Source organism: Zingiber officinale, chromosome 10B (genome assembly GCF_018446385.1).
Source record: "Zingiber officinale cultivar Zhangliang chromosome 10B, Zo_v1.1, whole genome shotgun sequence".
NCBI classification, from domain to species: domain Eukaryota; kingdom Viridiplantae; phylum Streptophyta; class Magnoliopsida; order Zingiberales; family Zingiberaceae; genus Zingiber; species Zingiber officinale.
The window spans coordinates 83,409,969-83,434,619 of record NC_056005.1 but is presented as its reverse complement, the minus strand read 5'-3'; the positions used below and the strand labels follow the sequence as shown (position 1 = coordinate 83,434,619).

General features: G+C 38.2%; 1 protein-coding gene across 2 annotated transcripts; it reads right to left on the bottom strand.

Annotated features, from left to right (window-relative positions):
- Positions 1-9,870: 9,870 nt before the first annotated feature.
- Positions 9,871-23,277, bottom strand: LOC122029341 (putative serine/threonine-protein kinase). Of its 2 annotated transcripts, XM_042588286.1 has the most exons (8): positions 22,859-23,277; positions 20,636-20,768; positions 19,052-19,167; positions 12,100-12,310; positions 11,780-12,017; positions 11,096-11,246; positions 10,155-10,401; positions 9,871-10,067 (listed from the first exon to the last, which is right to left on the bottom strand). In XM_042588286.1, the coding sequence occupies exons 2-8, from the start codon at positions 20,706-20,708 to the stop codon at positions 10,051-10,053; spliced, it is 1,053 nt and encodes a 350-aa protein (XP_042444220.1). In that variant the 5' UTR covers positions 20,709-20,768; positions 22,859-23,277; the 3' UTR covers positions 9,871-10,050. The 2 variants fall into 2 exon arrangements, with proteins under 2 accessions (XP_042444220.1, XP_042444219.1); XM_042588285.1 differs by having other exon boundaries at positions 9,871-10,401.
- Positions 23,278-24,651: the final 1,374 nt, after the last annotated feature.

Sequence of the window (24,651 nt, the reverse complement as noted above, 5' to 3'; positions counted from 1 at the left end):
CAACTCTCTGTGAGAGTTGGGATCGGTCTGGGGACCGATCAGCCTAGGGCCTGATCGGTCCAGGCCTAGCCGTTGAGTCACAACGGCTAGATTTATGTGTTGTTCTTTGTCTTCTTCTTCGCAGGTGCAGATATAAATCAGATGCTGAGCGCCTCTACACAACAGAATTCTTCCTCACTCTTGCGATCTGAGCTTTGCTGAGCTCCCTATTCCTGAAGCTTCGTGTGAGCTTCCCTCGACTGGGTGATCAGCTGCTGTTGACATCGTGAAGTTGCTGCTTCATCGAACTCCAGTCGACGAGAAGGCAAGCAAAGTGTTTTTACATTTATATTGTTCTTGTTTTCTTTCTCTATTGGTTGTACTCCATTCTTGCTGTTGCAAGAGAGATTGTGGCGAGGTTTCTCCACCCAGAAGGAGTTCATATTAGCCGGTTATCCGGGGTCTCATCCACCGACGGATTGATAGGCTTCGTCCACCTTACGGACACGCCGAGGAGTAGGAGTATCATCTCCGAACCTCGTTACATCATCGTGTTTGAGGTTTGATCTTCTCCACTTTCGTTTCTACATTGTATTTCCGTTGCGCTAACCTAAATTGTAGGAAGAAACGATAATTTGAGATCGGCTATTCACACCCCTCCTCTCTAGCCGCATCCAAAGGTCCTAACAAGTGGTATCAGAGCGAGGTTACTCTTCGTCGGATTAACACCCGGGGGAGCACAAGCTAGAGAATGGATCTACTTGGAGAAGACATCACGATTCCACCCTTCTACGACCGCGACGACTTCGCGTATTGGAAGGTAAGAATGAAGTATTTTCTTATGACTAACCTAGTGAATTGGAATTGTGTACGAGTAGGTTTTACTCCTCCGGTGGATAAAAAGGGAGAACCGCTCGAGAAGAAGAAGTGGACGAAGGAACAAATCCACCAATCCACAATCAACGATGAGGTAACGAAAATCCTTGAATTTTCATTACCTAATGATATCTTGTGTAAGATAGGTGGATACAACGATGCCAAGGAGTTGTGGAACAACTTGGCTAAGTTCCATGAGGAGAGCTCCAATTCAAGTCATGAAGAGGAGTCAAGTGAGCCAAGTAGCTCACATCATGGAGGTATGGAATTAGAAGTTGAGGGCTACTCAACATCTAAGGAAGAAGAGGAGGAGAGTTCTTCATCAAGATTGGTGTAAGAAGAAGCCTCTACCTCCGGAAGGGATGAAGAAGAGAGCGTATATCCATCCTCAACCCTAGGTAACTCAAGCAACTTAATTTCAAATAAATTACATATAATGTGCTTTGAGTGTAGGGAATATGGGCATTACAAGAGTAAATGTCCAAAGAGGATTAGGAAGACTCCACCGGCGCCAAAGGTCAAGGAAGCCGGAGTCCCGATACGCAAGGGCAAGGAGCACGTGGTGTGCTTCCAATGCAAGCAAAGGGGACATTATAGGAGCCAATGTCCGAGGGGGAGGCAACCTCACAAGGACAAGAGATTAAGCACATCTATAGGGGGAGCTAAGGCAAACCCTAAGGTACCCTTTAAGGCACATTATTGCAATTCTAATAAGAAACATGCTAGTAGCTTTATTGCAATCGCCAATGATGATAAGCATGATAACCATAGAAACCGATACATGTGCTTAGGTGCCAAACATGTTAGTCTAGGTAAGGATAATACTAGAAATACCAACCCTAGAATTAACTCATCTAAGGTTAAGGAAAACCTAGATAGGAATCCCAAAACAACTAGACATATGCCTAGGAATACCTCAAAGAAAAATGACAAATTAAAACTTGAGGTATTAGAGAAGGAAAATCAAGTCTTGAGGTCAAGGCTTGACACCTTAGAAAAGACTCTTAAGAATTTGGAGAAGTCAACTCTAGGGTCTAAGGGTCAAAAATCAAAGCCCAAGGACATGAGAGGTTTGGGTCACAAACCTAAGTCTCAAGTGGTCAAGCCCACTTACCATAATGTTACATTCGATTATGGAACAAGACCTAGGGCTAGGAAGACCATCACCAAGGTCACAAGGGGAATCACCCCTAGAGTTGATCTTGATGAGTCCCAAATGACCAAGGCTTTAAAGTCTAGGAGGGTCATTAGGAGGGTTGCTAGGGAAGTCATCCCTAGTGAATATTTAGTGAACCCAATGAGCTCAAATAGGTTTTGGGTTCCTAGGAGCGTGATTTCATCACGCTAGATGGTTTAGGGTGTGCTCACCTTATTTGGATAGGTAGTTAACCTAATCATGGCAAAAGGTGACATTTTAGGAATTTTCAAGGTGTAATCAAGCCTTGAAAATGAAATTTAAAATTTTACTCATTCCTAAGGTGATTAGGATGTGCCAACCACACTTGAGGAATTTTCTAGGGTCAATCTAATTAGCACATAGTGATCTAAAAATCTTTAGTATATGATTTTAGATCTATTACACTTAGGAATATAGAATTTATGACAAAATGATCAAAATTATCAAAAATGGTAACTAAAGTTAGAATTAGGTATTTTCTATACCTTTATATGTTATTTGTCATATATTGTTTGCCATATGCCATGTCATGACATCATATCTAATTTACTATCATTTGAAATGTCATGATAATGCTTAGGTTAGTTATATGTCATACCTTATTTAAGTTTCATACTTTATGCCATGACATCATGACATTGGTACATGTTTCCACTTATGATATTATTTTATGCCATGTCATCATCTCTTGCATGTATGATCAATTAAATTGATTTAAGGATAAAAACACAATTTGATATGAAGATCAAATTGTTGTTTAGAAAGTGCATGAGAACTTAGCTTAAGATGACCTAAACCCATATTTCACATCAAAATTGACTTGGATGTGTCTGATACACCTTAGATGTGTGTGAGATATTAGGATTATGAGTTAGGATCAAGGTGCATAGTTCTTGTACCTAGATGAGCCTAATTCTAAATTGAGGATCATAGGGAAAGCTTGTGTACAAGTCATGTACATTTAGCCCTAAGATTGTGATCCTAAATTGAATGGTTTAAAATCATTTCAAAATTGATTTGAAAAACCTTGATGAAGCTTTTCTAGTGATAGCATTCATCATTGAGCAAGTTGATACAAAGATGGATTAACCTTGAACTATTTCAAAGTCGTTCGAACTTTGTATCAAGATTTAAAAATGGAAGTTATTTCATAGAAAACTATTTTTCCATGATAATATATGTTATGAGGAATGTATCCTCAAAATTTTACAATTTTTGAAATTTTCTGTGATTTTTTAGAGGTTTCTGAATTTCGAGAGAAAAATCAGAAATTCCTATCAGAGCTTTGTGGACCGATCAGAGGGGATGATGATCGGTCCAAGGAGGTCTGGATCGGTCACTGGACCGATCCAGAGAAGTGTGGATCGGTCTGGTGACCGATCCAGTAAAGGGCTGAGCATGCCAAAATACTGATTTTCGACTGATTGTCTGAAATTTCAGCTGGAAGTTGGTATTTTAGATTTCTAAAGGATTGAAACTCTCCAAGACATTGTTGGTGCAATGGTCAAGGGGGAGTTGACCTTTAGGGGGAGTTTTACCTATTGGTCAAGCGGGAGTTGACTTTTAGGGGGAGTTTTTACTCGTCAAGATTAGTGATATAGGGATTGTCACCATGTTGATTGTTGTATTTAGTATCAAGGGGGGAAATTAAGGGTTTCAATGAAAGGTATGGGATTTTCATTAGGAAGAAACTCTTGACCTTGATTCACTCTTTTTGATGTGTGTCAAAAAGGGGGAGAATGTCCAAAGAATGTTCAAGGAAGAACATTGGAGTTTGGGGAGAATGTTCAGAGAATGTTCAAGGAAGAACATTGGAGAGCTATTGGAAAACCTAAGTTAGGTTATCGGGTTAACCTAACTTGATTATGGTTTTTGTCAAACATCAAAAAGGGGGAGATTGTTGGTGCAACCTTAGGTCAAGGTTGACCTGGGTGACCCGACTCGAGTTGACCTGACTCGAGGTATATTTTGATGTTTGACAAGAATAGAGAAGTTGTATTTTGATGTTTGACAAGAATAGGAACTTGGGGGATTATAGGTGCAACCTTTGGTCAAGGTTGACCTGGTTGACCCGACTTGAGTTGACCTGATTCGGGAAAAGTCTAAGTATGGAGACTTGGCACGGAAAAGTCCAAGCAGGGAGCTTGGCACGGGAAAAGTCCAAGCAGGGAGTTTGGCACGGGGAAAAGTCCAAGTATGGAAGCTTGGCATGGGAGGTCGGAGAGGGCTCGGTAGCTCATTCTCCGGACTAGGTCAGAGAGGGCTCGGTAGCTCGTTCTCTGGACTGGATGGAGTTGGAGAGGGCTCAGTAGCTCGTTCTCTGGACTAGGTCAGAGAGGGCTCGGTAGCTCGTTCTCTGGACCGGACGAAGTCGGAGAGGGCTCGGCAGCTCGTTCTCCGGACTAGGTCAAAGAGGGCTCGGTAGCTTGTTCTCTGGACCGGACATGGAAGTCGGAGAGGGCTCGGTAGCTCGTTCTCTGGACCGGACGTGGGAGTCAGAGAGGGCTCGGTAGCTCGTTCTCCGGACTAGGTCAGAGAGGGCTCGGTAGCTCGTTCTCTGGACCGGATGAAGTCGGAGAGGGCTCGGTAGCTCGTTCTCCGGACTAGGTCAGAGAGGGCTCGGTAGCTCATTCTCTGGACCGGACGAAGTCGGAGAGGGCTCGGTAGCTCGTTCTCCGGACTAGGTCAGAGAGGGCTCGGTAGCTCGTTCTCTAGACTAGAAAGGCTCTAAGGTTTAGGGCTGGGAAGCTCTAAAACCAACAGAGGCATTGGATCGGTCTGTCGACTGATCCAGATGATTGTCCGGATCGGTCGATCCGTTGATACTGTTATCTGATCGGTCTCGTGACCGATCGGTAACCACACAGTAGCTTTCTATGGGGTGACCGATCAGGAAGCGATGGGGTTCAGAAAACAATAGGGGATCGGTGCGTGGACCGATCCACTATGGCCCTGATCGGTCCACATACCGATCAGGGCTCTGCGACCACGTACCGATCAGGGCCCTAAACCAACTCTCTATGAGTTGGGATCGGACCGATCAGCCCGATCGGTCCCCGACGATCGAGATTCTGGACCGATCAGCCAGATCGGTCAGCCCAGCCGAGTCACAACGGCTAGATTTCTGTGTTGTTATTTGTCTTCTTCTTCGCAGGTGCAGATATAAATCAGATGTTGAGCGCGTCTACACAACAGAATTCTTCCTCACTCTTGCGATTTGAGCTTTGCTGAGCTCCCTATTCCTGAAGCTTCGTGTGAGCTTCCCTCGACTGAGTGATCAGCTGCTGTTGACATCGTGAAGTTGCTGCTTCATCGAACTCCAGTCGACGAGAAGGCAAGCAAAGTGTTTTTACATTTATATTGTTCTTGTTTTCTTTCTCTATTGGTTGTACTCCATTCTTGCTATTGCAAGAGAGATTGTGGCGAGGTTTCTCCACCCAGAAGGAGTTCATATTAGCCGGTTATCCGGGGTCTCATCCACCGACGGATTGATAGGCTTCGTCCACCTTACGGACATGCCGAGGAGTAGGAGTATCATCTCCGAACCTCGTTACATCATCGTGTTTGAGGTTTGATCTTCTCCACTTTCGTTTCTACATTGTATTTCCGCTGCGCTAACCTAAATTGTAGGAAGAAACGATAATTTGAGGTCGGCTATTCACACCCCCCCTCTCTAGCCGCATCCAAAGGTCCTAACACTTATATCACCTGCATAGACACCAGATGATGAAGGATAATGATTAGTAACCTCAGGGAGGCAGAGAAGTCTGACAATATCATTGGGTGGATGATCAATAGTATTTTCTGATGAAGGACATGGATTATCATCCCATGAGGGGGTTGGTAATTCCAAGTCGGGAATGGCTTCAGGAATTGCATAATTAACATAGTAGTCAAATCTTCCACTTGGTTCTCCCAAAATGTCCCATCGCCCTGGCTTCCTTGGTTTAGTAGAGCGCCAATCAGCTGGGATAGAGCTAGTTACTTTTGTCTTTATCCATGTTATTGTCAGTTGTTGTCGTAACTGCTCTATGTGGTTTTCTGATGTTGATCCAAAGGTGTTAGCGTCTCGTACTGTATCATCTAAACTTTCTACCACATATATTTTTGGTGTGGAAATATTTTCCAAAATAATTTGTGCGATGCATTCATGCTTCTGCAGAAAGATGTGTTGGTTAGTGGTATTAAATGCTAAAATTTTTACTTCACCTAAAAAATCAGAATCCACTACACCTGCTCCAATTACTATTCCTCTTTTTAGTGCTGCTCCTGATCATGCGACAATCCTTGCATAAGTCCCATCAGGTACTTTAATGCTGAGCCCTGTTGTTAATAATACTCTGCTATTTGCAAGTACATCCTAAGCCCTGTTGATTGGTAAATCATAGCCAGCGGCTCTTGCAGTTGCCCTTCTGGGTAAGGCAGCTGAGGGGTGCAACCTTTTCACAAGGAGCCCTCTTTCTTCAATTAAGACTGCTATTGTATGCAGTCTCAATTCTTCTTCATCACTTGGAACTTCATCATCATTTCTGTTGTAAATTGCTTCATGTGTTGATGGTGTTGCTTGATAATTTGAGAAGCTGATTGAGAGCCTTCCATCTATCAAGTTGTTACTTGATGCCTCTCTGGGTTGTAAGGGAATAATTGTATTTGTTGGGCGCACCACCCAATTTACTCCTTGCAATTGCCTGGTAGTGTATCGTCGTCCTGGTAAAGCAATTACTCCATGACTTGTTAGATAATCAACAACACCGTTTACCTCATAGGTAAAGGCAACATTTGGTGTATTTGAAAGCCTTCCGATTAGTCCCCTCGTAACAAGGAAATTTGCTTCTCCATTTTGCCATGTCTCATAGCCCCTGATTGCTATGGTTAATTGAATATTTCTAAAGAAATCTCCAATTGTCATCATAATATCCGGAATTACATAAATAAGTTGACTTCCTTTGGATATATCTACTTTCATAGTTGCTATTATTGACCTATCATCCTGCCATCGATTGTCCCTGAACAGGACTAAGGCCAGAGTTCCTTCTTCCTGTCGATGAAGAATTAAAAGTCGTACTTGAAGAACGCCTATGTGGATGTATTGCATCTTGCTCTTTTGTAACTGATTAAAGCTTTCTTCTTGAATAAATGTGCGATCTATTTAATGGTTGTCGGCACATAAAATTGCTTCTTCTGATCGGTGCAAGTAAACACGATGGTTGGCATCATCTCTTCGGGAGTGATATAGCACTTCAGCTGGGGTTATTGCCGCAATCTCTCGCATGGACAACCTCAGTTGCTCTTGGGGATCTAGCTGTTGTTCCAGCGTATGCTGGGTTACCAGTCTTCTTATTATTCGTTGCCCCATTCGTCGGGATGCTTACTGTAGGTTGTAAAGATGCCTTTGATTGTGCCGGTATTCCCGTATTTGATCCTCTACCAGAGGTGTAGCCGGTACTTCTTGAGTTCTGGTTGTCATTCTCCAACTTCTCCTTTTCTTGCAGGAGGATTTTAAGGGGGTCTTTAAACACCAAAAGCCTTCCTTTTGGTTCCTTAGGTTGCTCTCCTTGACCCAAAGATAAATTGGGAAGTTTTGTAATTAAATCGTCAGGTAGTATAGAAGTACCTCCCTTCCTTCTTTGATAATCAAGAACGCTTTTTAGATCATCACGAATTTCTTGTATGCCTTCTGCGATTTGTGTTAGTAGTTGAATTTGAAGATTGTTTTGCTTGATGATTGTTGTTCCGTTGGCGATAGTATTTGAATAATCACCTGGCCTTATAAATCCAAGCGCAGGAGGTTCCAGAGATTCAATAGCTCTTATGGCTTTCTTGTAGGAGTTTGTATTTTTGGACAGCGTATAGCTCATCCAAAAATTTGCTTCTCAATTTTTGTCAATAATTGCTCCACCCGGTGCAGCTTTTTATCCAAGTTTGCTGATAATTTAAGAGCATTTTCTTCAGCAAGCTTTGATTGCTATAAAATCTCAGTAATTAGAGCCTTGACCCCTTGTTGAGTAAGAGGTCTGTTATCAGCTTGCAAAATGGTTAGAGCTTGTATCGCCTTTTTAAGTTTTTGTAGTTCCTTTTCAAGGACTTAGTTTTGTTCTTGGAGGACTTTGAAAATTTTCAAATAGACTTTACTAGATAAACAGACTTTGCCGTATAATACGGCAATATTATGAGCTAGTTCCTTGTGGGATGGCTTTTCTGCTTTTGCTAGATCAAGGTATTCTAGATTTGAGGTACGTGAACTAGTATACTAGTATTGTATTGCTTCCTCCCATTGTTCAGACATCAGAAGTGATTATAAATGCTCATCGATTTTCTTTCCCAAAAAGGATTTTCACCTTACCTTTTTAGCGGTTTTGCTAGGAACCCATCCTTCTACCACCTTACGTCTATTGGTGTTTGTTCCCACTTTAGGAATTACTTTCTCCTGAGAATTTATTTTCAAAACCTTACCAAATCGGTCTTACTAAGGTCTTATTAGATCTAGCCTCTGTGCCTTAGGTAAGCGATCTTTGTTTGAAAGGACTTATTAGATCCAACCTCTATGCCTTCCTATAAATTTTAGTCTGATCTAATGGGAGTACTTTTAACAAATTGGTACCTATGAACACGATCTCTTCCCTGGAATACCTTGAGGATTTTAATTAGTCATTCCTAAACTCGCTCTGATACCAAAGGTCAAATAGGAAAGTGAGTAAAGAAAGTGCTTTCAAATAAAAATAAATACCAGGAACTAGAAAATGTACAGATTTTATTTGAAAGCTTAAAGGCTTATGAGCATACAGGAAAGACTTAAGCACTTCTCAAGTAAACTCTCAGATGATTTCTGAATGAGTTTGCAAGAGGTAGTCAGGGGTTTATATAGGAGTAGAGATAAGAACCAGGTATCTGTGGGCGACCCCATCACATCCTTATATTCTACTTTACAACACACCCTTCTCTTTTATTTTCGAGTAGAGATAAGAACCGAGTACTTATGGGCGACCCCATCACATCCTTATCGTCTACTTTACAACACATCCTTATCTACAATAATTCACAAAATGATTAGGGTCAGTATAATAATGCACTGAGTGATCATCGAAAGTAGATTTAAATTGGATAGGTCATCCAAAGAAAATCTCTTTTTGAATTTTTGGATCCATCATGTCCACATGCATATATAAATTTTATAAGAATTTATACCGAAGGACATAACAGTCAGATTATTATTAAAAATAATAAAAAAATATATAAAATTATAATTGTCTTTTATAAGATTTTTCATATTTGACTTTTAATAAAGGAGGTTAAATATTATTTTTTAAATATAGAAAGCAAAATATTATTGGATAGAAAATATAAGGGTTAAACGTATGTTAGCCTTTATTTTTTTCAATATGTATCTCTAAATTTCCCCATTTTCAGATAATTTATTTAATCAATCAGAACCAAAAAAACTTATCTGTTCAACCTAAAATTTAGGGCAAAATCAAGGACGTCCATCAAACCATCCAAAAGACTCTTGCTATTTTCTGATACTCCATCTCTGATACTCCATCGTTTAGAAACTACATGCTAAATTCAACGCGTGTAAGTTACATGTTAATTTCTATACAACAGAGATCATGATCATATATATTGTTCATTTAACATCATGAAGTTATCATACTCATTAAAATATTATTTTAATTAAATTATCACTTAAAGAAACAAAGCAAAATGTCTCCACATTATAAACGCTACCTACTAACTTCTACACGATTGAATACTAACTTCTACACGATTGAATGATCAAATAATATAAAAATAATTTGGACGGTTCAAGTCAGATGGTACGAAGTAAATGATAAACGTCCTTTTGATTTTTACCTAATTTTTATTGTATAATTTATAATGTAGTAACATTTTATGCCACAGGCACATATTTGTAAAGTTAAAAATAAGAACACAAACCGCAAAAACAAATGACAACACAAATTCCTGCTGATGCCCACTACCTATTTGACACAGGATGCCAATCCTGGCACTGATACAGCTTACCTTGGTGATATTTCTGTTGAGGTATCAGAAGTCGACATTAATAAATTAGTGGAATCACCAGCAGCTGATTTCTTCAATTGAAAATTACTGGAGGTTGTACCTCTTGAACCATGGTTTATCTTTGAAGGGATATCGATGTAACCTGGAGGCGTCAGCTCTTCCTCGTTTAGTTTAATGGGCCTCGACAGCATCTCTACCACCTGGGGCATTGAAGGTCTTCGCCCGGCAGCCGCTTGCGTGCAGAAGAGTGCAACTTTGATGAATTTCATGACATGCTCTTCTGGATATTCACCAAGTGATGGATCTACCAATTCTTTAAGCTTCCCTTCCTTGAAAAGCTGCCATGTCTAGCATTTGGAGTACATAAATGGTAGTTGATTAGTCAGGAAACAACAAGCTTGTTAAAAGATTCTCAAAAGCCTACTGCTTATTGGTTTAGTAGTATTATTAACAGATATAACTTAACCAATCTATCAAAGTTCACTAACGTTTAGTGTTTTCCGAGCTACATAAGTCAGAAGATGGACAGACAGAGATTTGCGAAGGAACAGCAGGATGCCCATGGAATACTAACAAAGTCGAGGGTTTGTACATATAATTTAGCTATCTGAAAAGAATAGCATAGAAATGTGACTATGTTGAATTGTCTCCAAAAAAAAAATCTAACAAAATGCAGTCCACTGTAGATTTGTGACGAACCAATGACTTCTCTCTTTGGAAGCTAGCATTTGCTATGACTAGTGTACCCACGATGCTACTTTCTCACCTAAGCATAGCTCAAAACATAATCACAACCCTAAACGAGTAAATCATAATTTATATATTCTAGTTGAATGTTTATGCAATGTGTTGATGTATGTTGAGCAGATGAATGGATTGAGAATGTCAATGTTATGAATTATTATGGCCAAGTCACTTTGTTGAGCATATATGTTCGAAATGACCCATTTTCAAGACCAGCAAAAACAACTACAACATAAAAGAGAAAACTTCACTGATAGCGAACAAGTAATATATGTGCCATTCATAACCGTGACTTACCCATTGTAAGAGAGGTTGCCCCATCCCTGACCAGTATGTCTTTGAACTACTCCTGCCACTAATTATTTCAATTAGAAGCACGCCAAAACTGTATACATCGGCCTTCTTAGTTAATTGGCCCTTCATGGCATACTCTGGCGCCAAATAGCCACTGCAGTTAATTGTTGCATGAATGAGTACCAGAAGAGACGGAAAATATGGATTGAGAATAAATTTTAGCATGTTGTGCACTTATATCTCTTTTGATACTACCACACTCTAATTTCAAGGTAGCAATAACAGGTGCATCTGTCATCACATGTTCCACATTCTATTAACAAAAGATTGTCTTTCACAATAAAGGTTGACTACCTAATCATATCTAGCTGGATAAGATGAAAAACAGATGTTGCAGGTACCTACCTTAGATGTCACAAGCGAACAGACTAAGGAATGTTAGACATTAACTGTGGGCTGTCATACTTAAAACAACTTGTTAAAAAACATGATGCATGGAATTAGCTGCATTAAACCAAAAACCAATACTTTTTATCCAGTTACTTTATTAACATAATACTTCACAAGATGAACAGAAAATATCCACCTAATACGCATGGTTTATAACCATTAAACCTTCATATTCTTTATTACTCAAACATCATATTTTAAAACTAGAAATCCCATGAATGTCGAACAATGGCTTACTTTGTTCCAGCTACTCGTGTACTGATATGTGTAATATTATCAGGGAAAAGTTTTGCCAAACCAAAATCTCCTATTTTAGGGGCAAAGTTACTGTCAAGAAGAATATTGCTAGCTTTAATATCTCTGTGCACGGTAGGGGGTTCAAGTTCTTCATGAAGATATGCAAGACCTGTAGCAGTGCCAATGCAAATAGCTGATCTATTTTTCCAATTCAGATTGGTTGTGTCAACAGTCATTCCTATAAGGTAAAGAAAATTTTGAAATCAGACAAAGAGAACTGTTCTGTCTCACATCAATATTGATAAGTGTACTCAAGTTACCAAGCAATGCACGATCAAGACTACTGTTCTCCACATACTCGTACACAAGAATGCGACTACTTTCTTCAACACAGCAACCTAAAAGCTCAACAAGGTTCGGATGCCTCACATTTGTGATGGTATCAATCTCAGTCAAGAATTCCTTAATTCCTTGTTTGGATTCTGTGGATAGTACCTTCACTGCAACTGCTACTCCATTTCCAAGTATCCCCTGTCACACAAAAGCAAGGCAATAAAAAAAATGGAGGAATCTCCAATAAAAAGAGTTATTGCATACTACTAAAAATAAATATTGTTTTGAAAAAAAGAGTAAAATTACTAATAATGAGATTGTAATTCTTTGATAGAATAAGAAGGAATTATTATGAGATCGTGCAAATATAATTCCTATTAATTGCTAAACCTAGTATAGACTTTTATGATTGTGACAAATATAGCATGAACAATTGTTTTTAGTAAATTTATGCACATACTTGAAGTTGTTGGATCGATGGTGAGGCTAGAGGGGATTGAATGGTCCATCATTTGATTGCTTGCTCATGTCTACAATTGAGTTAGTATGCAGTAGAAACAAAAACAGTACCATTTTAACAAAATGAATAATGCAAACACAAGCCTTTTACATGGTTGGAACCATGATTTCTAATTCTACAACCTATGACTCGCCGGGGAGTCACTCCTTGCAATCCACTATCATTTTTCCTTGGATAGCTTCCAGAGGTGGAAAAACATCTAATCCTATTCTACCTATAAGATGAAAATTAAGCTAAAGAAGAGATTACACAAGAGTAAAGAATAGAAGCGCAAGAAAGTTGAGACCAGAATTGTAAGTGTAAGCACTTTTAGTTCTCATGCTCATTTTGGCTCATATTTATAGTCATTAATTGCAGCTTTGCTTCAACCTGAACATTGCTTTCCTATGCTAGACCAGTCGAATGCTAACTTAATTTTACCAATTTACTATGTCACAATAGATACTTAAGTTGACTCAATTTACCATTAATTAATCGACTCAAGAGCTAGAACTTGAATCTTATTATGTTAGATCAACAATTATGTTCCAATTGCCCATTGGTACATCAATCATTTATTTAATGTTCCCCAGTTGACTCACCAACGAATAGCAACATTATGTTTGCTAGGAAGTCAGTTGACTGACCAATTGACTCATATTCCAGCCAATTGAAAGCCACCCGCAGTTGACTAAATACTTAAGTCAGACTACTCAGGTTGAGTCCCTGCCCAAGTCTAGTCACACGTATAACCCTTTATACAAGTGTGCTCTAGTATCCACTTCACCATAAGTTACCTACTCAGAGGTAGTGCCTCCGAGACTTCATGTGCCAAGAAGCCTCGCTTTCGGATTTTCCATGCTAAGAGACCTTGCCTCCGGGACTTTCTTTTTTTTGCCAAGCATTAGGTTGACCTCGACCTATTAAGACTTCCATCTATTCCTTAACCTACTTGGAATTTTCCGATTACCAAGTGTCCAATTAACCTAAAACCTCTTAGACTTCATCCATTGCACCAACAATATCAATGACAAATATCTTGCACTTGCACACTTGACACACAACAACAACAACAACAACAACAACCAAGTTTTATCCCACTAGGTCTAAAACTTTTGTCCAAACATCAAAACCACATAGGCATTACTATACCACTAGACGTTTTTGTAAGAAATCTAATTCCACTTTAACTAAAAACACTAATGGCATTTTTTATGAATGATCATATCCCATCATACATTGTTCAATAATTTTAAATGTTATTTATTATAAATAAAATCATAAGTAATTTTTTTTTTATAATTTTACTAATGTTTACCAATAAAAAAAATATAACATAATCGGTGACACGTCACCTCGGCGACCCCTCCAAGGTGGCCCCCCACTGTCTAAAAGGGAGATCAAAAAAATATAGCATAATTGATCAATACAAAGTTTAACATGGCATCATAGTGAAATTATGATGTCATTTTAAATTTATGTTCATCATTATCAAGTCATGCTCTACATAAATCTAACTCTTTCATTGAGCTCTATACATGGCTAGATCATTAGTAATATTTAAACTAATTAATTATTTTTTATTATACTGACTTGTATTTTTTAGGTCTTCCTCTAGCCCTTACACTTTAATAGATTCAATTCTTTATCCTATAGAATTTATTGATTGCCTTTAGATGGGCCTATACCATCTCCACCTTTTTTTTAAAAAAAAATTATTGTCTATTAGATTCAGACCAAACTGATCATATTAATATTTTTCACTTTATAGTTTCTAGTATCTCCACGCCTCTATCTTAGCATTCTAATTTTTGCTATCTTAAAACTTTGCACATGTTGCATGTAACAACACAACGTTACAATCCATAAGTATGGCATGTGGTACCAAAGTCTTATAGAATTTTGCCTTTTAGCCTAAAGGAGCACAACGATCACATAGGACTACAGAAGTTTCTTTCCTCACTAAGTCTTTGTCCTATTAATGATGATTTCATCAATATTCCCTTTTTTATTGAATAATGACTCTAAGATATCTAAAACTCTTCTAGAAAATCATCATCTATCTTAACTATTCCATTAATTTGTTTCTTGTTACTAAAACTGCATATCATATCTTCTTTTCTTGTTCAAATTATCTTAATATGTTTAGTTTTAAAAAAAATTGCCCGTAATTCAAAACTTTAAAGATGTGACACATGTGCTAAAGATGTCAAAGATGTGACACATGTGCTAAAGATGTGACACATGTGCTGCAGGATGTGACTATGTCCATATGATAGAATTGTAAGTATCTTGTGATGGTTTTGATATGATCAACCAAGTCAAGTTAGGACCTATTGTTATTTTGATGCCTTGTGTCGAAGTGTGCAGGAACTTAGGAGCATAGGTAGTCGAGCGAAAGACGCAGCTAGCGAGAAGGACGGCGCGGAAGAGAGCCGACGGGCTCGGTACGTCTGAGGGACGAGGCGATGTGGAAGAGTACGCTGGCGGACGAGGAGGCGTGCGATGTTTCCGAGGGACGAGAAACCAGAGCGGAAGACTGCTCGAAGGCCGGAAAATGGGTTCGGGTGAGCCTATTCCGGATGGCTGAAATCACCCAAGCGAACGGAGCCGGAGCGGAAGACCCGGACCAATGCGAGCGGAACCAGAGCATAAGACCGGGACAAATGTTGACTTTTTAGTTCGGGCGCTCGAACCTAGTCCAGGCACCTGGACGTCGAGCGTCCAAAACCCCCTCCGGGCTCCCGAACCTTAAAAATCAGCCAAATACGATGTGGCACGTCCCGTTACAATGGGGATAAAATTTTATCCCCTTCATACGCTTGGAACCCTTCTAAGCGCTCCAACCAGGACTATAAATACAACCCCGATCCCAGTAGTTAGGAAAAACACTTGTAAATCATTCTCTTTTTGTTCTACTACTGTTTGTGAGCCATTAACATTGTAAGAGGCTACTCCGCCCAAAGGAGATCTTCATAGTGCTTTTCACTTGCCTTAGATTAACAATCCTCTGATTGCAACCAAGTAAATCTTTCTGTGCCTCTGTCTTTGATTTGTATGCTTCTTTATTCTTTTTATACAAGTGTTTGCTCTAATAAGTTAGAAGTAGAGAAAGGTTTTTATTTTTATCTTTCAAGGCTATTCACCCCCCTCTAGCCGGCCACCAGGGGACTAACAATTGGTATCAGAGCAAGAACGTTTTAGAAGGATTAACCACCGACCGAAGCCAAGAAATCAATGGCTGGACCAAGCCTCATTTCGACAAAGTTCGAGGGAAACGCCGAATGACGATATTCCTAAAAATAGATTTTGAAATTCTTTTAATTATTAAATATAATTTTGTAGTTCTAAAAGATCAACAAGGCATAGAGAAAGAAGAGTACCTCTGGATGAAAAAGGAACAAAGTGATTTCGTCGCTAATAGCAGAGCAAAATATCACCAGTTAAGTGTGTTGCTGCTTCAAGAAGTCAACCGCATTGGAAGCTAGTCGTCGGCCAAAGACCTCTAGGAGAAATTCCTGGAACTCCATGAAGGCACATCCGAAATGAAGCTCGCACGATGAGACCTTCGAAATCAACTAACAAATGTACGTCTGGCAAAAAGTGAGAAGGTAGCCCAACTACACGCGAAGATCAAGGAACTGATCACCGGATTGGTCAACCTCGGCGAAATTCTAACAAACCGGGACTCGATACGCTACACACTCAATGCTTTTCCCAGGACTCCAGAATGGACTTCAATAATCGACGCCTACTACATCTCGAAGGACTTAGAGGTAAGTACACTAGAAGAATTGTTTTCAACTTTAGAATTACATGAATCTAGATGTGCAGGATCAAGTAAAGAGTTAGGCAGAACCTGGCACTCAGAGCCACAAAGAAGGACGAACCTGAATTCGACTTAGATCCGGAAGGAGACCAAGAAGCTTACATGGTAAGGAAATTTAGGAAGTTTCTTAGATCTAACAAATTTAAAGAAATGCAGAACAGAAAAAATTCAAGAAATAGAAGAAAGGTTCAATGCTACGAGTGTCAAAAGGAAGGACACATAAAGGAGGATTGACTGAAACTTAAAAAGGAAAAGGAAAAAGAAAAGAGGCCCAAGCAAAACAAGCACAAGAATCTCAAGACCACTTAGGACGAAAGCTCATCATCCTAGTCAGAAATAGAAACATACGTTGATCTAGCACTGATAGCTAGCCACGAAGAATCAAGCACCTGAGAAGTTAGCATCGATGAAGGAGGAGCGACTTCAGACAAATGCAACGAAGCAGGGGGAGAATCAAGCTTTAGATCTGACATGGTAAGTGAGGTATGCCTCTTACCACCTAATCAACTCTGTATTTCAGCATTAAATCAATGACAAAATCAATGTGCAAATTGAAAACTAAAAATGACAAATTAAAAAATGAAAATTTAGAGATAGAAAGGACCTTAGCAAAATCATACTTAATAGAGGATCTAGATAAGTTAAAAATTGAAAATGCTAATTTGAAAGAACAAATAAAAAACTTAAAAAATTCTGTATGTTCAAATTTTTCTGCTTCAAATTTTTGAAACTATAAAGGATTAAACTGGTATTATAAATTTCACAAGGACCAAATCAGAAAAGTAACAAAAACATATATCCTTAGAAAATATTTGATAAATCCAATAGGAAGAAACCTATATTGAGTTCTCAAATCCTGCCTAGAATAAATTAATTTTTAAGTTAAAATTTGCAAAAAGAAAATTAAATGTTTAATTTCTTTAAAAGACTTTGTCTAGAAGTGGTTGTTATTTTAATATCCAAGAAGGTCTAGTGTCTCGCCACAGCTTGAAAGCTAATTATTGAAATAAATATTTGATTGACTAAATAGTTAACTGTTATAAAAGCTAATTATTGAAATGAATGTTTAATTGAGTAACTGTTAAATAGTCAACTATTATATTTTTTTTTTGTTTTGCCCAAAATATTTGTCAACTACTCAAAAAGGTTGTTTTAAAATTTAAGTTTTTTGGAATTTATTTTCTGCTTAAGTTAACTCCTTTTTATATTTGCTTTATAAATGTCTGTTCAACCCCTATTAAATTTTTTTTTCAATGCTTAAACTTTAACTTATTAAAGTCCAGATTTTGTCAAAACTTAAACTTTCATGATTTCCTGGATAATCGTTTATAATAGTATTTTCCTTAGACTTTGTTTTGGATTTTTTTTTCTTTTGAGTCATTTTAAAGTACCCCTATTTTTAATGTGATCAAAGGAGAAGAGTTAGAAGTTAAATTTAAGGGGGAGGTATATATTTCTAAAAATATTGCATATTTACTTTTCAAAACTTGAAATTTCATTTAATGCTTTTATTTAATATCTTGTTTACCCTAACTTAATTTGGGTTGATCCACATTAAAAAAGGGGAGATTGTAAGTACCCATGATGGCTTTGATGTGATCAACCAAGTCAAGTTAGGTCCTGTTGTTATTTTGATGTCTTGTGTCTAAGTGTGCAGGAATTTAGGAGCACAGGAAGTTGAGCGAAAGACGCAGCTAGCGAAAAGGACAACATGGAGAGAGCCGACGGGCTCAGTGCGTTTGAGGGACGAGGCGTTGCCGAAGAGTACGTTGCCGGACGAGGAGGCGCGCAGCACTCGAAGGCCGAAAAATGGGTTCGGGTGAGCCCTATTCCGGATGGCCGAAATCACCGAAGCGAACAAAGTCGAAGCGGAAGACCTGGACCAATGCGAGCGAAACTGGAGCAGAAGACCGGGATCGAAAGTCAAAAAAATATTGACTTTTTGGTCTGAGCGCCCGGACCTGAAAAATCAACCAAATACAACATGGTGTGCCCCATTGCAACAGGGATAAAATTTTATCCCCTCCAGGCGCCCCGACCAAGCTATAAATACAACCCTGATCCTAGTAGTTAGGAAAAACACTTGTAAATCATTCTCTTTTTGTTCTACTACTATTTGTGAGCCATTAACGTTGTAAGAAGCTACTTCTCCCAAAGGAGATCTTTATAGTGCTTTTCACTTGCCTTGGATTAACAATCCTCTACTTGTAACCAAGTAATTCTTTCTATGCATCTGTCTTTGATTTGTATGCTTCTTTATTCTTTTTATATAAGTGTTTGCTCTAATAAGCTATAAGTCGAGAAAGGTTTTTGATTTTATCTTTCAGGGTTCTTCACCCCATCCTCTAGCCGACCATCAGGAGACCAACAAGAATTACACAAGAATCATAGCAACTATATGTATAAGGTGAAGAAGGTTCATATAAGCTGTGCCATTTTAGTTTCCCTGCAGAAATCAACTCAAAGAAAATTTAGGAACTGAACATATTTAACACACAATTAACTCTAGTTGACTTGTTGCAGTCAGTCATAGAAAAAGATGAAGAAGTGAGCATTTCATAAACAGCACACAATTATTCTGGCATATGCTATGATGAGTAACATGAATCACCTTATACACTGTTCCAAACCCACCACGGCCTATCCTATTGCTCGGATGAAAATTATTTGTAGCTGATCTCAGTTTTCTGTAGGAGAAAAGCTTTATGTTCTTGTTGGATGGATACCCTGCATAGAGAAAGCAGAAGACCATGTCATAATAGATATCTGCAGGCTACCTATTATTAATGGCACCTCAGCTGCTACATTAATGAGATATGAGGTGACATTTTCCCCATGAATATTGTCATATGACTCATATCATCCTTTGGTAAGACCAAAATGATTGAAGAGAAAATACACATCTTAAAATTATATCAAAATTAATCCTTCAAAATCTAAACCAGAGAAACAGATAACAAAGGAAGCCCTGAAAACCATTACACTAACCTGACATGAAAGGGAAAAGAAAAAATTAGAAATAGTGTCAACCTTAAAAACAAGAATAGAATCACCTCTCTTCTTAAGTCGACCATCTCCTAGAAAGTGTTGCAAAATAAAAAATATCAGAAAAATCACTCGATGAATTATCCTCGACTTCAAAAGAAATTTGGAGTTGAAAGACCACTCCAATTTTAGCACAACAATAGATAGTATCTACTTACCTAGTGCCTCCTCACTTGATACCATTGAACCTTTCACTAAGCCCCAGTGTTTAACGAAAAAAGAGCCTCCAGAAACCATCAGACATGATGTATCATAAACTCTTACCACATTTAGGGATGCATCTCTTGAGACTAACTATCCTTTAATCAAGTATCCTGAAGGACGTCCTGATAACTCACCAATTTTATGGATCATTCCATGTGCTATTAATCATCTGCACTTATCACACTAACCTAAAGCCCCAAAAGAACCAAGTTAAGTGAACCAAAGGATAAATAGAAATATGCAAATTTCTTTGTTAAGTGGCATTAGACCTGTAGTTGTCTGATGAGAGCATTACTTTTGCATGACAGACTTGCAAAAGTAATGCCACTCTTATACAATTAGGGTAGTATTACTATTGTATTTGCATGTCAGTCTTGCAAAAGTAATACCGCTTAACAAACAAAACAACTATATGAGACCAAGTATGAGTCTGGCTTGTCTGTCCACTAAAAAGGTTATTAGTTGCCTTGATTCCTTTCTTATGTAGTTATTTGGAGACTTATACGATCTCCACTCAACTTTTGGCAAGCCAGAGAGATACAAGCTAAGGTAGTTTGATGCTCATCAGATAAATAACACATACCAAACTAACATAGCTCTTTTCTATTGACCAACCAAAAACCAATCAAATTTTAACTCTTATGACCTCTCTAATTTCATATTCTTGCTCAACCATCTAATATTATGACAAACTCAATAAGCATTCCAAGTGAACAATTTGGTTAAGTCATATAAATCCAAGCAATCGAAAATACAATATTTGGCATTCTGATTTTGTGGGATGCAAGTGATTCAGATGAAGCTACAACAATTAACACAGCACTACAAGATTTTCCCTTGTCACCACAATATCAACATTGCCATTCTTCAGCGATATAAACTTCCTGAAGATAATATAATAATGAGAGAAAAGCAAAAAATAAATAAACTATATCAAATTTCTTACATCCTGCTTCTTGCTCAGAATTGTGATGATGTTTTGTCCTTGATAGTAAAGCACGGAAGCAAGAACAGGTCATATCAACTTCACGTGCCTTGAGCTATGTATTTTGATTGAGGTCAGGAGATAATAAAAATACCTGTGAATAAAAATGTTATTTTATTTTTACTCTGAGATCTGAAGGGATGAAGTTAGTACAAGTTCAGTAGAGCCTGGCATGAAAATTAACGTATATGAAAACAGTGTATGCCAGGCACTGCAAGATCAAGATTGGAGCAGTATTAACTTTCACAGAACATGTAAATTTTGTGCTGAAAATTAAATAAAAAAGATTGCATATCCAGCTTTTTAAAATCCAGTTGTTATCAATGGTATAATACAATTGGAGACATATGATAAATCATAACATGGCAATCTATAGAATACAATAGAAACTAATTTTAGGAGGTTAGAATAATTGCATGCACAACAATGATGGCTTAAGTTACAACTAAATGCCCACATACTAGACAAACCCACCCAACTCACAACATTTCAAATCCAATACTTGTTTGTTCCTACAATTCAATCCTATGGCACCCTTACCATTCCTATGCAAGATTCTCATCCTCACAACCTTGCCTAGAATGTAAAGCCTCTCAATTGTCTTGAGATCTTACATGACAAGGTACCATTGTAAAGAAGAGGTATTTTAGGAATTCTTTCACATAACCCCTTCTCGTGTAGTTGTAGCCCCTTCCCCCTTTCTGCAACTGACTTTCTTCCACTGCATTGATGAAGCAAATCCTAACGATTCCCTTTGCTATTTCATATTCCCATTTGACAATGACCAATCCACCACCAATGTCCTCTCCCTTTCCAAGTCTCCTTCCTCCTTGTGTAATCCCTTCCCACAGTCTCAACCTTTGTAGTCCCCATCCCTCATTTCTGAGGTTAGAGACCCTCTTGTTCCCTCCTCTTGTAGCCCCCTCTTATTCAGCTTCCACAGGTTGTGACCTTATCAACCTTTTACAACTACATACATGCAGACTCTGACAAACACACACACAAGGACCACGACCCTCTCCTAACTTCCCATCTAGCACTAGTGAAGGTCTGTTTGGCCTTCTCAAGCAGCAACCACCATTAATGCCTCCTCCCAGTAGTGCCATGTCAGGGAAGAAAATCTTGGTTGGTTTATTTGAAGAGTCCTTGGAAGAGAGAGATTAATTGGAAAGTGAGTTCTCTTTTATATTCTTGGTTAGCCTAAAGGCAATTTTTTGCCAACAAGTGATGAGTGCTTGAAGACTTGCATTTCTCTTTTATCTACTTATCTCACCTGGAAAATTATTTGTTCCTTCTTGTGGATGTATGCCTTGTTCATAGATTGAACCACGTAACATTTGGTGTTTGCTTTTACATTGTTGTATTTGATCACCAAAATGTCAAGTTGGTTCTATCAACAACATTAGTGATTATAATAAGTCATCAAAATTAATGTGTGCTCAACATTTAAAGAACTCTGTAAATACTTAGCATTTTTACCGATAAAAAAGGCCATGTACTAAATATAATGTTTCTAAACATCCATTTCTTCAAAGAAAGAAACTGATGTACAGTACCACAGGTTCTCAGTACCCATTACTAATAAATTGGGTATTAGCTTCAACTAACTTACTAAATTCCACTCTAAAACTAGTCAACACCGAACTTATAATGCCCATGTTCAGTTGCTGCTACAAGTAACTTGTCTAACGCTCCAGCTAGGCAGCTACAAAAATTAACAGCTTGTTTCTTGACTGTATCAATGTTCCTAGACTTTTTGAATCAGTGGTGCACACACTCCCTTCATTGCACCTTAAAGCAACTAAATCGTTTTTGTTAGCAGTGGCATAAAACAACTAAGGAGCACAACTATACAAGTAACACCATCTAGTAGCAAACTTCAATCTCAATCAAAAAGGGCATCAAGCTCCCAAATCAATACTGAGACAATTCAACTATCTAGAAGTTTTTTTGCTTTCCTGAATCACAGGGCATGTTACCTCCAAATCTCATTCATTAATTTTTGGTCATTCAAAAACTAACCCTAAGACAGAAACAGGGTAAGATAAAAGAAGAAGAAGAAGAAGAAGAAGAAGAAGAAGAAGCAGAATCTCGATGTAATGTGCCAAACAGCATCGCCACAAACTCTTCGATAAATCATCCACAAAAGAATATTTATTGGCTAAGAATAAAGATGAAACCTACCAGGGGTAAGATCCTATGCTACATCTCCAAGTTACGCATCGAAGCCAGTCCCTTCCATTTCCTCGGGAATTTTTCAAAGAAAAAAAAAACGAACTACCGGACTGGAATTCGGAGTAGGAATCAACAGCTGAAGGCGAACTGGCTAAGAAAGAAGAGCGGGGAGCAAAAAGGGAACTCGTCCGGCGGCCGGTGGCCGGTGGCACAGCGCTCTCGCCCTCGCTGCAACTACTTCGAGGCAGATAGAGAACACATCTGGAGATTGCAGTGACGACGACCGCTGAACAAGGGAAACAAAAGACGAAATAAATAAATAGCGCAGGCCATCGCTCTCAAATCAATATAATATAAATAAATAAAGAAGGTCATCGAGCTCTCAAATCAATATTAAGAAAATTAGCAAGGCTATATTCTCGGAAAATCTCATGATCCTATAATTTATCTCCTCTTATATATAATTCGATCCATTTAAAAATAATATTAAGAAAATTCAAAAAGAAGCTTTCCCTTTCAAAATAAATAAAGTCAGCAGTGGGAAAAGTGAGGCTACCTTCTTTCCATCTGGCGGCGCCGGCGGCGTTCGAGGAATATTCGCCACGTGGAGAGAAATCAGAAACGACGGCTAAGGTTAATATTTTATTTTGGCCCCTGTATTTTATTCATTAGTGAAAAAATTAACCGAAACAAAACGAGCATTCAATGAGCAACCTATTTACCTATTTATTATTGTTAATCCATATTTTAATTTTTATAGACAAATTTTATTTTGGAATATATGTAATTGAATACAATAATATCCACGTGCAAATTAAGAAGTTTTGAAATCTTTTTACATAAAATAAAAAATGAATAGTTTTGAAGAAATTGTTTATACATAATAATATGTATTCAGAGAAAAGGAAAACTAATAATAATAATAATCATTTCCTTTCACCAATACTCACATTGTCACCAACACAAGGACCTCGACGAGTTGGCATTCCACTATTCCCTCCACCGCTTCTTTAGCGAAATGCAATAATTCAATGATACGGCCAATGACGTAAACCATCGAACGGAGATTAAATTAAGACTGTCACCTAGTTGAGGGCGGAGCCAGGTAAGAGTTTACCTGGGCTACAGCCCGGAGATCCACATAAAATTATGTTAATTTTGATTATTTATTATATGGATTTTAAAATTTTCAATTAAAACAAAAAACTTTTAGCTGGGAGATATTAGAAAGGTCATTTGTAGCTTAGATGGGTTAGAAATTCTAGCTCCGCAACCTAGTTCTAAGATGGCTTTGAAGATCGATCGGAAGGATGAGTTAAATCCCCGACAGATGTAAGACATGACTTTCAAAATCTGAGCGGATATAGAGTTGTCAAATGGATTAATCCGTGATGGGACGGATCAACTCATCAAAAATCCAACATCTGACGGAGCGTGCCAACCCACCATCTCGGCGGACTATGAAATCTCCAACCCAACCCAACCAAACTCAAGGCAGATTGTAAATTTGACTAGCTAACCCACGGGCCTATAAAAAAATAAAATAAATAAAAACCTCATCTGAACAGAACAAGATAGAAAATAACGATAGGATTACTTATAATTGTTCTAGTTCATTACAAAACTTGTAAAATAAATAAATAAGATATTTCAATGAATAACTTTGATCTCCAGATTCTACACCACCACGGTCCACATATTTTACACAACCAGTCCACCACAATAGAATCACGTGTTTCCGATAAAAATTCCAATGATCAGATTCTACACCACATAATAATTAAGAGATTCCACAACAAATC

Excerpts from the sequence above, each read along its gene's own strand:
- LOC122029341 (XM_042588285.1), bottom strand. The coding sequence starts at position 20,708 with ATGACCTGTTCTTGCTTCCGTGCTTTACTATCAAGGACAAAACATCAT. Across the intron at positions 12,018-12,099 it reads TCTTGATCGTGCATTGCTTG|GAATGACTGTTGACACAACC; the intron begins GTAACTTGAGTA and ends TTTACCTTATAG. Across the intron at positions 11,247-11,779 it reads ACACGAGTAGCTGGAACAAA|TGGCTATTTGGCGCCAGAGT; the intron begins GTAAGCCATTGT and ends AATTAACTGCAG.